At 31.2% G+C, this 14,172-nt stretch overlaps 1 protein-coding gene across 2 annotated transcripts in view; it reads left to right on the forward strand.

The window, feature by feature from the left end:
• Positions 1 to 14,172, forward strand: part of LOC145277959 (guanylate cyclase soluble subunit beta-1-like) — a 241,814-nt gene that overhangs the window by 104,186 nt on the left and 123,456 nt on the right. For both annotated transcript variants that reach the window (XM_080130083.1, XM_080130084.1), the window contains one exon: positions 4,933 to 5,035. In XM_080130083.1, the coding sequence (XP_079986209.1) occupies positions 5,033 to 5,035 (3 nt within the window). In that variant the 5' untranslated portion in view covers positions 4,933 to 5,032. The remainder of the gene's footprint in view (positions 1 to 4,932; positions 5,036 to 14,172) is intronic.

Below are 14,172 nucleotides of genomic sequence, written 5' to 3' on the forward strand. Positions count from 1 at the left end.
TGTGTGTGTATATATATATATATATATATATATATATATATATATATATATATATATATATATATATATATAAAGAATGAGATCATGGGAAAGGTGAAACGGACAGAAAGAAAGGCGCATCCTTGGCTTGGAAGAGAGATGCTAGTCTGGACGCACTGATGAGTTGTGGTACAACGAAACAGGACTGTATGTCGATGACTAATATATATATATAATTGATACGTAACTAAATATTTGGGCGTATGTTTGTTCGTTTTAAAAGAAATAAGTGTAGGAATCTACATCATTTTTCAGTTAATTCAAAGAAATTCGTCTGAGAATATAATTGAAGTGTTTCCGAATCTCTAAGTCTAAATTATGATGATATAACCCTCTCAAAATTTTGAACATATTTTACTTGTATAAAATCCGATATATAAAATATTCTGAATGAAACAATTCGGATAGCCTTACATCTATTCTGTTCAAAATTTGTTGATTTAATTTTCTCTTCGCTTGTAATGCCTTCAGCGATGAAAGCCTTACAGCTGTACTAGTGTATCGCTTTTTGGGAAGCTGGATTTGACATTTTCGAACATTGACTCTGTACAAAGTTGAACGAAAAAACTTACCTGCAGGTTCGAAAATAACTGTAGCAGCTCTTCTGTCTTTATGTAGTAAATGAAATATCCTTATCAATTTTTTTTATTATTTAGGGGGCAAACTGCATGCTCATCACATGAAGTATCGGCATGTAGTCTTACGTGGGGACCGTGAAGATTCACATCAATAACGACACTAAAGTGATTCTATTCTTCTCTGCCTGGTTCCCTTGTCCTAAAATATAATTACCTCAACTATGTCCAATGTCAGAATTTTGGCCTTACTGAGTTTGACCGGTGCATAAAAAGAATGCGTTTGCTTATATTAAACTGATGTCTGGTGTGTTCGCATCACATTAAAACTGACAAATACAGCATATATATATATATATATATATATATATATATATATATATATATATATATATATATATATATATATATATATATATATATATATATATATATATATACACACAGTTTTTTTATGTTCATTCAAAGCGCTGGTTGAGTTTGAATAAAATAAATACGTGTTATATACGTTTGAAACCAAAAAACACCGCATTATTATGGTCCAAAATTAAAAAAAAAAACTACCGTAAAAACAACAAACGTACTTTTACTTTCTGATCCTCTACCCCAACAACACTATACCAAAAAAAAAAAAAAAGAAAGGATGAAATATATTTATGAATTTCAACATAATTTTCAAACAAAATAAATGTCTGTTTATTTTGTCATAATTCGTTGTTTTTGGTATATAATACGTATTTATTTTATATATAAATATGTTTGTTTGTATGCGTATGTGGGTGTATAAATATATATATATATATATATATATATATATATAAGCATACATATATACCGTACTTTGGGGTAACTGCGCTAAGTCAAGGGATATTGCGCCAACTATCTAAAAGTGCTCTTTTCGTAATCACGCATATTAAGAGCACTTTTTTAGTTGGTGCAATTACCTCCTGATTTGGCCCAATTACCCCAAAGTATGGTATATATATATATATATATATATATATATATATATATATATATATATATGTAGAGAGAGAGAGAGAAGAGAAAGAGAGAGACACAGAGAGACACAGAGAGACAGATATATATATATATATATATATAGATAGATAGATAGATAGATAGATATGCTCTATTAAAAGGAAATAATTGGTACGGAAGGTACTGGAAGTGTGCCTATGCGGGTTTTCTATCGAAAATCGTCTGATAAGTTTCGAAAATCGATAATCAGAAAGAAAATCAGTTCAATTATGATCAATGTTAAGATATTTATACAATTTAACACCACAAGTGCATTTGAATAGAAAAGCAGAAAGCCTCAGCCTTTAAAATCAGCTGTATATACTTTTATGAACCGAAGGCTCGTTCGAAATATACGCTTATTTTAAGACCAGAAGTGAATCATGATACATGATCTGTACGTTAGCCTTTTTAAAAAAGATTATGTAATATATATATATATATATATATATATATATATATATATATATATATATATATATATATATATATATATACATAAAATAGGCGGTTTGATTTTTAGATAAAATAGGGAATAGTTCGACGTTAATGTTTCTGTTTAGAGCACAATTCAATCATAACATTCTACACTTTCATTTTAAACTTAAAGTGGTGTTATTATTTACAGACAATATATTGAAACATAATCTGGATTTTCTACAGTGCAATATCAACTACATCGTATTGTGGACTAATGTATTGGTGACTAATATAAGTTATGAAGAGCTTATTTTGTCCGTTATAAAAGCCTTGTAAAACGTCACATTGAAAATGTATGCTTAAGCCAATTCAATACACCCACGCACACACAAACACGCATACACACACACAAAGCCGAACACACACACATACCCCCCATATATATATATATATATATATATATATATATATATATATATATATATACATACATATATATATATATATATATATATATATATATTTACATATATGCATATTTGTATTGAGCGTTGTTCGATATAATTTTCGACGACATTGATCCCCTGGGCTGTTGTGTAAAGCGAGCGACTATTGACTCGATGATTGTCGTAACGATCTTGCACACTGTGATTGACTACATACACCCCTTCAATATATATATATATATGCATATATATATATATATATATATATATATATATATATATATATATATATATTAGGTATCTACCCGGCGTTGACGTGTTGCTAGATTATACGTCATTTATGGACTGCTATTACGTCATATATTACGTTGTTTGATCAAAGGGGCAAATCAGAATAGCATTATCATATATGACGCCACTGATATAACATCATATGGGACGTATATTACAAACAAACAGAGGAATAAACAGACAAGGATACAGCATTATATTTTTATAATATATCTATATATATATATATATATATATATATATATATATATATATATTACCTGACGCAGGCCAGAGGAATAGTTGGCCGAAACCTTGTGAATAATAAAAAAAACAAAAAATAAATAAAAGATCGAAAACAACAATTCAAAATAGATGAGAATAATAGTCCGAAATAAAAATAAATTAATAGATAATGCTCATCTCAAAAATTAATTCCAATTAAGGAATAATATATATATATATATATATATATATTTATATATATATATATATATATATATATATATATATATATATATATATATATACCAATCAGTACGGACTCGACTATGGAAGACCAGATAAATAAACGTAGATTTATAAGATCAAAAGAATCCAACTTTGATCGCCCTTCGGGGCCCGTGGCGCTGTGGATAGAGACGTTGAATCTCTACAGTTCCAGATGAGCATTGTCTGAAGATAGCGGTTTCAATCCCACCCAAAGCGTGCCAGAGGTTAATTGGCCAAAATGTGGCCAGACGACAACAACTATGGATGGCAGTGATGGCTGAGAATGCAGTTAGGAGATTCGAAGTTCCTATCCGTCGCGGTTACCACCTGACGAAGGCCAGAGGAATAATTGGCCGAAACGTTATGAATAAAAAAACAAAAAAACAATAAAAGATCAGAAACAACAACTCATAAAGATGAGAATAATAGTCCGAAATAAAAATAAATTAATATGTATATATATATATATGTATATATATATATATATGTGTATATATATATATATATATATATATATATATATATATATATATATACTAGTGGGCGTTTGACGGGTGTTTAAGCGAAGTAATAACCCTGTTTCAATATTTAAAAAAAACGACGTTAAACTTCCTAAAAAATCGGGGGGAAAAAACACCGAACAAACGTAAATCTTCTTTAAAAAAGAAATAGGAAAACAAAAAGCAAAAATAAGGGGACAAATGATGAACGTAGTTGAAAAAACAAAAACAAAGAAACTCAGCGAAAAGCGAAAAAGAAAAAGAATAAAAATTCCTTTCGGTAAAGTCCATGGTGCGTTTCACCCAGTAAAATGCATAGAACGAACAGGAACAGTAAGATTCCATTCCCGTTTTTTAAGCAACTACAAAACGAAATAAAAATGGAAATGATGTATTATATATTTATTTCATTCAAAAATGGAAAGAATCCTGTTTTTCTTAGTGTATCAATGTTGTCGAAAAATGGTAATTAAGCAACGTGAAAGTAATCGTGGGATAAGAATTAATGTTTGTGTGAATTTCACCACCGGTTAATTCTGTGGTGCGTTTCACCCAATAGGAAGAGTAGAATGGAAAGGCACGGTGTAATTCCATTCCAGTTTTTTTAAGCAACTACGAAGTACAGAAAATCGAAACCGTCGTTCGTTCGTAAGTGCCCCTTGTGAACGATCACGCAACGGTGTAAATCGGAGGGTGGGGAAGGAGAGATTAATTAGAGAGAAAAGATTTTACTACTTCCAGTAATTTTAACCGATTTTGGCAGGGTACTCTCAGCAGAAAAAATATAGGAATCTACGATTATCGAGGAAGTGGAGAGTACATATGCCTATAACACACCTCAGATATTGTGCTGCAGTCTGTGCATATTACATTTGCATGAAATGTCTTGATTTATTATCCTATTAAGGTAAAAATAAGAGGGAAAAATGAGTTTATTTTATATATATAGGTATATATATATATATATATATATATATACACCTATATGTGTGTTTAGATATAGACAGAGAGATAGACAGTAACATAGATATATTATATAAATATTCAGAATTTAAGTGGATCAGATCTTCTGTCTCATCAATTGAAGCTGCATATACTGAATATGTTTTTTTTTACGATTTATTAATGAAGATTGCACATTTTAAAGCACATTTTTTCATTCTGTTTCAGAATCCAGCGTCAGCAATATCTGTGATATTATCTGATCGCCTGTTAAACAGAAATTTTATCTGAATCTGGTGTTCAATTGATACAAGTGAAGCGCACAGACATGGTGAGTATATACTAAAATGACGTAAACTCCGTATTATTTTATGCAAAAACAGGTGAGATACAAAGGTTTCTACTTCCGTTTAGGACATGGAAAATTAACATTTCTTTATCATATTTAAGGTTTGAAACATTTTGAATGGAGCAATTAATAATCGTTTTTTTCATGTTTCATAATTATTAGAAAGTAAAACTTTTTTTTAGATAATATGAAATTCATGATTTTATTATAAATTATCATACTATTCTTTCTTTTATAATTGAAACTAGCGACGTTGCCCGGGGGGTGGGAGGTGGTCGGGGTAAATCAAAACAAAATGGAAAATAACGAATAAGCGAACTTAATAACACTTTTGGAATATTATAAAAAGAACAAGACATAACAACGAAAACAGCAAAATAAAAATTTAAAAATCGGGGAAAAAACAGTAGATTGGGATGGAAAACAGCAAAAAAACAAAAAACAAAACGAAAGTGATGATAAAAAAGATAAACCGAACGATGAAAAAACTTCTTTAAAAAAGCAAAAAGCAAAAAAAAAAACAGCGAAGGTGATTGGGGAGGGAAGAACGAAAAAATGTCATACATAACCATGCTCCAATATTAAAACTTTAAAAATCGAAAAAATATATCCGACATCTCAGATCGAACGTGCAATCTAAAAATAACGACGATGCCACTTAGACGACTGGGCCACGACAGCGCGAGTAGAAAGTAGTTATATGTTTTATATTTACACAAATTCAAGAAAGAATGTTTTTGCACATGCGTGTATGACTAATTTGTTATGAAATAACGACTTTTTGCTACCCCTCCAAAGTGCCCGGTGAAAGAATTGATGTTATAAGGCAATTTTTCGATATTTGTCGTCCGAATGGGCGAGCTTCAAAATGATACCGATCTCGTGAAAATCTGTCGCTTCTGTTGAAAGCTTTTACGAGACATACATACATACATGCATACATTTAAACAAATTTTGCCCTTTATATATAGAGAGAGGATGTTCCTTTTTAGTATATAAATATTTTGGTACTTCGAGATTTGAAATAAACTGATTTCTTATTGTTATTTTTTTCTTTCTTTATGTATATACACACACACACACACACACATATATATATATATATATATATATATGTATATATATGTGAGTTCGTTCATTATAGACTCCGAAAGGGCTGAACAAATTTTCTTTCAAATTTACAAAAATATAATTTATAAGTCTGGGAGTGATCTTAGTAAAGTTTTGTCTTAGAATGCCACCGATAATTACCGATCATCGAAACTGTTATTTTTATTTATCTATCATCGGTAAACCATTTTTCCATGTCATTACTTAGCAACAATTATAGTACAACGGGCCGTGAAAATTGTACCGTGTGTAAGTTGATAGCGTTTTCTTTTTTTTCTTTTTTTTTTGGTAATGTGCTCTGTAGGTTCACGTAAATTTCTTAACCTTTTTTCATTACCTGCTCAGAATTTTTATAAAACTTTAAAATATACCTATTTTGTGCCCTTTTTTGCATGCCCTCGTCTGTAGGTTCAAGCCCCACGCGTGAAATTTTTAATGTTTTTTTTTTTTGTTAACTGGAGATTTCGAGGACAATAAAAGTATGGGACTTTGAAATAATCGTGGATCATCATCCCGGGCAACGTAGAGTTTCCCTGCTAATATATATATATATATATGTGTGTGTGTGTGTGTGTGTGTGTGTGTGTGTGTGTGTGTGTGTGTTGAGGGGTGTACGACAGATTCACCTTGACACATCGGTTCCCATCAGATAACCTAAGTTAAGCAAAGTTGAACATGGCTAGTATCAGATGGGTGAATATATATATATATATATAATGAAAATAATGCAAATATTATTCCGACAAAATAGAGAAATACAAAGGAACAAACCGTATTATGTGTTCATCAACGTTTCGTCTTTATTCCGAGACTTCCTCTGGATGAATGAGATTAAGAAACAAAAAATACCAGTATAAAATATTTGAAAATGTCTCACGTGCACTATGTGATGCAGTTCTATTTCAGAAAAACGGAAAAAGACGTTGGAAATTCAAAAAGGAGAGGGGAGGGTTGGCTCTGTTAAAGAGAGGGAAATTTTAGCGACGTCATATAGTCGTTAATGTAATTTTAAAAATATGAACGCAGTTAATATTCTTATTGGAAAAAAGATATATCTGTTCCAATTGTAATATAAGTTTGTAACAGAAATGAAATGAGTGTTTTTTATGTAATTTATTGATTGAGATTATGTGTTAATTATTACAGGGGGTGTTTGAATAGTGTGAGAAGTTTAACATGTGTCTACTGTTAAATAATTTTCTTTTAAGAAAAGTTTGCTTATTAATATTAACTGCGTTCATATTTTTAAAATTACATTAACGACTATATGACGTCACTAAATTTTCCCTCTCTTTAACAGCGCCACCCCCCTCCTTTTTGAATTTTCAACGTCTTTTTCCGTTTTTCTGAAATAAAACTGAATCACACTGTGCACGTGAAACATTTTAAAATATTTTGTACTTAATCTCATTCATCCAGAGGAAGTCTCGAAATAAAGACGAAACGTTGATGAACACGTAATACGGTTTGTTCCTTCATATGTATATATATATATATATATATATATATTAAGTAATGTGATTGATAATTTATAATTTAACAAACAAATTATAATCAAATTAAAAATCATTTTCACAAGAAGGAACAACAGCAAAATTAATTATCTGTACGATCGTTTCGGAAAACCGTGTTTTTATTGTGGTAGACATCAAGTTTTTAATGCTAGGTTTATTTATGGTGTCTTTTAGATTTAATAAAAACCCTTTAAAATTTGCTGATGAGGAGACCTTGTTTATTAAAAAACTATATGTAATAATTATAGTCTTTAACTTGATGTTTACCACAATAAATATATATATATATATATATATATATATTTGTGATCGGACGATTGCAATATTTTTTCCAATTCCGATACGATTACCGATTCCGTTTTGGATTCTTCATGAATCTGTAATTATTTACTATGAGATTGTTAATTTCATTGATTTTCGTAAAAAGAACGCGTTAAATATACCGATATTTCCTAAACGATAAACTACCCTTGTGGAGATTAATCCATAGATTTTAGTTCCATTATGCGTCTAAAATCAATAAGTATGTATTCCTTTATTATTATTGCCATCAATGGAAGATTTTCCTTTAAACAAAATCAAATTCAAAAAAGGCAATTAAAAGAATCGTTTTTTAACTATAAAGTTGTTATTCCCCCCGATTTTCATAAAAACACGTGTTAAATATTCAGATATTTTCCTAAACGTCAAAATACACTTGTAGAGGATGATCTATCGATTTTAACTTTACTGATAATTTAAAATCAATAAAGATTTATTATTTCATACTTGCTTCCAGCAATGGAAGATTTTACTTTAAACAAAATGAAATAAAAAAGACAATTAAAAGAATCGTTTTTTGCATCGAAAAATAAGCATCAATTTTTCCGATTCCGATGCCGAACTGTTAAACCCAAATCTTCCGATTTTTCCAATTCCTTATTGCGATCTCGAATAATCGTCCCAAACTAATATATATATACACACACACACACACACACACACACGCATATATATATATATATATATATATATATATATATATATATATATATGCGCGAATAGATAAATGTGTATACACGCACATACGAACATATATTACATGAGAGAGAAAATCGTTCCGGCAATGTTTACATTATATATATATATATATATATATATATATATATATATATATATATATATATATATATATATATATATGTATATATATATATATACATATATATATATGACTATAAGCTTTAGTCTAAGTGCATTTTCAATTTTAGATTCGGACATGTATGTACAACACAGATAATTTTGTGTCGTTCATTTCAATTAGATCACTTTTGCTAATTACACGACACACACGCACACACACATATACATATATATATATATATATATATATACAAGATTACAAGACATATATATATTTCTAATATATATTTCTAATCACAATATATATTTTTTTCAATTCAATTTTCAATATATATATATATATATATATATAGTCTTTGAAGTTTTTAACTTTAAAACTATACAAAAAAATATTTTTTATCATTCTTTAGAAAACCATCCAGTCAGTAAGTTATTTAATCACCTGCACTCACTTCATAAACTCGCTCTCGAATTTACAATAGTACCAATAATTATTTTTCAAGGGATCATCAGTTGTTTTCCATGAAACACTGTTTCGGGCATTTGAAAACAAAACAGTATATTACATCATGGCACGCCACCAGTGTTGATCAAACACCACCACCCTTAATCTTAGGAAGAATACATGTTACAAACATTTGATCCAATTTCCTATTCTTAATTGCAGTTACTAACCTTTTCATACTATATATATATATATATATATATGTGTGTGTGTGTGTGTGTGTGTGTGTGTTGTAATTAGCAAAAGTGATCTAATTGAAATGAACGACACAAAATCATCTGTGTTGTACATACATGTCCGAAACAAAAGTTGAAAATTCACTTTGATTAAAGCTTACAGTCAAACTATCGTATATAGATAACGTTTCATCTATAGATCAATACAAGGTAGACAGGTCCACTGAAGCATTTAGAGCATTTCACTCGAGAGGAATGTAGTGATAACATGTATTCTTAAGTTGAGGCGGTATCGCTGTTAGTTTTTTTTGTTACGATTGAACGACTTAATTATTTCGCTTCGGTATAATAAATTGACAAACCCAAAAGCAGGGTATCAACAGTGAAAACTATCTCACTGCATATTTAAAATATAAGTTATATTAAAAAGTATTTTCACGTGACACATATAAACCTTATGCTGCATTTATACTTATGTTGCGTAATAGATTTTCTCATATCGAATACCAGGCACACAAGCTGGTGTTAATCTTCACAAGGATCGAACTAAGTGCACACAAAGCGACACGAAGTTTGGGAAATAAACGAGTTCGCGGCAAAGGTACAGTAAGAGGTGTAATGTAAGGAGAAAGTGAAAGTAAAATAAAGAGCCGTCAGCATCATGGCAGAACGGATATCGAGATTGACATAAAAACGGGGAAAGGGTTTCTCGTCATTTGTCAGGCATCTGTGCGAGGCAAATTGCAAACAAGGATATGAATACTAGCAAGGAAAAGTTTGATAATCGCAAACGGTGAACTGGCTACCATAAGATCTCTGTTTGCTGTGTCTACTTAATGAATCCAAATAAGTTAGGCAACTGATTTGTAAAGAGGATACTAGATTCACTCATGGCTGATCTCTGTGTCCTGAAAACTAAAGATCGACACTCTCAGTTGTCTTTAATCTACTTTTCTGTACGCGTATGAATACTTTTAATGAAAATATTCCATGTATCTGCTTGTCAACAAACACGGTGGTAATCAAATTAAATAAATAAAACGACATGTGATATATAACCAAACCCGTGTTTGCTGTTTTCATTTTCCATTCTATACTTCACGCACGATATATTTGTGTCCAGAGAGGCATTCATCTTTATGAGGTTTAGCCGGTTTCCACATCTAAACATAGTTTCTTGGTAAGATTTAATAATTCGCAATCGCTAGTCATATATATATATATATATATATATATATATATATATATATATATATATATATATTTATAGGAACGTATATATTTTACAGAATACATATCACCGGTTTCCGTGTACTTATTATAGTTGATGATATCTGAAGAATATCAGGTTGTAAAGATGACTAGTTCAGTCCCAGTATTTATGACATAGAAACCGTTTGTAAGAAAGGTTTTTATAGTTGTGTTTAACCATTTTAATCTAAGAAATGTCATACTACAACTAAGGACGTGAATGACAGCTATTAGTTTTTACAGTTGACTTTAAGGAACTGCGAAGTGTCATTTCTGTTCTCACATTTCAATTTAACAACGTTAGTCCAGTATCTGGTGGGGCTCCTTGCCCGGACCAACGTGATCCTCTCTTTCCCTCCAGATTTCCCCGCCTTCCATCAGTTGCCTCAGATCTTCAGGATCACCTTTGGCGTCATGTGCAATATGCTGGATATACGTGGATCTAGGTCATCCTATACTCGTGCGGCCGTGCCGTGAAGCCCACAGAAATAAATTTCTCACCAGTTCTTGCTTGCTCCCCTGACTTTAACCGAGAAATTGTAGATGTCGCTCACTGATGGTAGAAAATATGGCTGGTAGATAAAGTTGCTGTTTCCTAGGACGACCCTGCAAATATATATTTATCGCTGTCCGTAGCATATGAGTGTACGTGCCCTGTAGCTTTCTTTTAAATCTTTTGGCTAACGCCAAGGTTGCAGCACTGTAAACAAGGAGAGATAAATACATTATTTTAAGTAATCTTCTGTTCACCCTTCTCATCGTTTGCGGTTGGTTCGTCGTGACTATAATCGTCCGACTGGCAGTCTTGTTTAACCATTCGTGTCTCTAAACGTTTGGTTGGCGACATGTTTATAATAATTAATAATTTTCACAGTAGGAAAATTAGCTTGATTAAAACTTTAGTGGCCGTGGCTTTATGATTTGCACAGCCAACAAATTAGAATCTGAACTAAAAAAAGATAACCGATATACTCATTAACCATGGTTCTCCCGAGGATATCATTTCCAATTTTCTTCAAAAAACCTTGCGCAATCGAATATCGACATTTTCTTATGGCTATCTAAATGTCCGGTTTATTGAAAGCTTCCCTTTATTAGTCCCATCAGTAAAGTTTTCTCTGATAGGATTAGATATGTGGTGTCCCATTGTCACGGCGGTGCGACCCCTTGTGGTATGTGGTACCAGGATCGCTTTCCTTACTTTTCAGAAAGATGTTCTACCCACGCCGGACAAAAGTTCAGTTATTTATGAATTCCAATATCAGTGCGGTGCTGACTAATGCTGGGTTACCGACTGGTACGGCATGACCAACAAGAATATATCGACGAGCACATCCGGCCGTTTAAGGAATACTCCCGGATGTTTACTTAGTTCATCCGGGCACCCACCAATCCACAGGTCGGGTACCGGTCAGCATGTTGTCGACAATAAATTGTGTGGCGATGCCTAATCAGATAGTTGCTTTCATATCGTACACATGGCTCGCCTAAACAGTTACTGGATATTTTGGAGTCGTTGTGTGTTACGATGCCTAGGCAGAAAGAGCTGTCCCACAAATTAAAGTTATTTAAAGAACTCTAATATATATATATATATATATATATATATATATATATATATATATATATATATATATATATATATATATATATATACTCGGGTTTTTTTATATTCAAAAGTAATGGACTAATGAATTCAACGAGGTTGTTAGATAGTGCTCAATAAAAAGAGCTGATAATATTTGTTTATTGTTATATAAACATGCTCACATCCCGCTGCTACAAATAGCCACTTCTTTCAATCAAACAACAGATATCATCAGGCAGCGACTTGACTATTCAAAAGTTCAATGAATAATCTTATCGTTATTCATTGAACTTTTGAATAGTCAAGTCGCTGCCTGATGATATCTGTTGTTTGATTGAAACAAGTGGTTATTTGTAGCAGCGGGATGTGAGCATGTTTATATAACAATAAACATATATATATATATATATATATATATATATATATTAGCAGTTCCGTCCGGCGTTGCTCGGGCATAAGGCATTAATATGTAAATACTAGATTAATTTTGAAAAATAGCACGGAATTCCTGCTCCTACTTATTCCTACATTCTCTCATGTAAAATAGATATGTTTGGCTTAAAATACTTGCACATGCGCGTTTGAAACTATTGAGACAACTGATATAATGATGTTAGATTCTCAACGACATCACAGTTTAAAATAATATAATGTTTGTAGAAATAAGCATTCTGAAACATGCATGGACATATCGAGCAAATAATGTTTGTAGAAATACTGAAAGTATTCTATAGAGAGAGAGAGACAAAGAGAATGTGAGCGATCAAGAGAGATGGAGAGAGGGGAAGAGAGAGTTGGATAGCATAAGACTTTTTTTTTAACCTGACGAGCCATTTTAAATTAACATATATGTTAATCTATCAATGAAGGTTTAAATAACTGTTTCGTTGGCTTTTAATGCTCTTTTGAAAAAAAAAAGAATTTCATATGCTAAACATGCAGTGTATTCGGATGTTTAGCTATAGTCTATATTTGTTTGAACGTGGTTTATGCTATTCATAATAAGTTACTATTTGTTTGTAAATGAACTTAAATATATATATTTTCGGCAAAGAACAAGCATGTTTACGCTGCCAACATAATACAAATTGATTGCCAGTTAAATAATTCGATTTTCATGTGCACAGCATAGCTTAAGAAAATAAAATAAATTATTTCACTTGGCTTAATCAATAAGTAAAGCTTATTTAGAGAGAAATGTTGTTATAACTATACTTATAGCGAATAAGTTAAACAAAATATGTGTGTCATTCCCATGAGACCTATGATATTAAAACTCAACTTACCAAGGAGAATGAAACAAACATTTCCGTGTTTTTTAGCGGCATTACTATGGTTTTACACTGTAACGTGGCTTTTACTTTAAAACTGTGTCGTTACTTTATAAACTTTTCCGACCCACACGTTATCTGGTACCGTCGCAAAGAACAAATAAGTAAAAAAAAAAATGCGACTCGGCATTATTTTAAGTGCAAATGAAATACATAATTTTCTAGTTCCTTCAAAACAACTAACAAATTACATTATAGATTCAAACTTTTTTTTTTCAGACATATCAGTTTTTCATGTCTGTCACCGCCAATTCATGTTAGCGCTGGAAAGCGTTTTCTCGCACTAACTCGCTAGTCCGAAAAGAATATTAGAAAACGATACAATTTTGAAAGATAATACTGACACAATTTTGGATAGAATACATTAAATTTTCAATGCCACTTTTGACAAGATATGAATGATTAAAAAAATACAAAAACGTATGCTTTTCTTAGAAATCTCATACATAAACCCAAATATACCTGCGCTTAGAGATTAGAAACCACTTATCCTGTTAGTCCATCTTGCCTGGTGACAACTTG

This window comes from Euprymna scolopes, chromosome 6 (genome assembly GCF_053919585.1).
Source record: "Euprymna scolopes isolate OS-2025 chromosome 6, ASM5391958v1, whole genome shotgun sequence".
Classification (NCBI taxonomy): Eukaryota; Metazoa; Mollusca; class Cephalopoda; order Sepiida; family Sepiolidae; genus Euprymna; species Euprymna scolopes.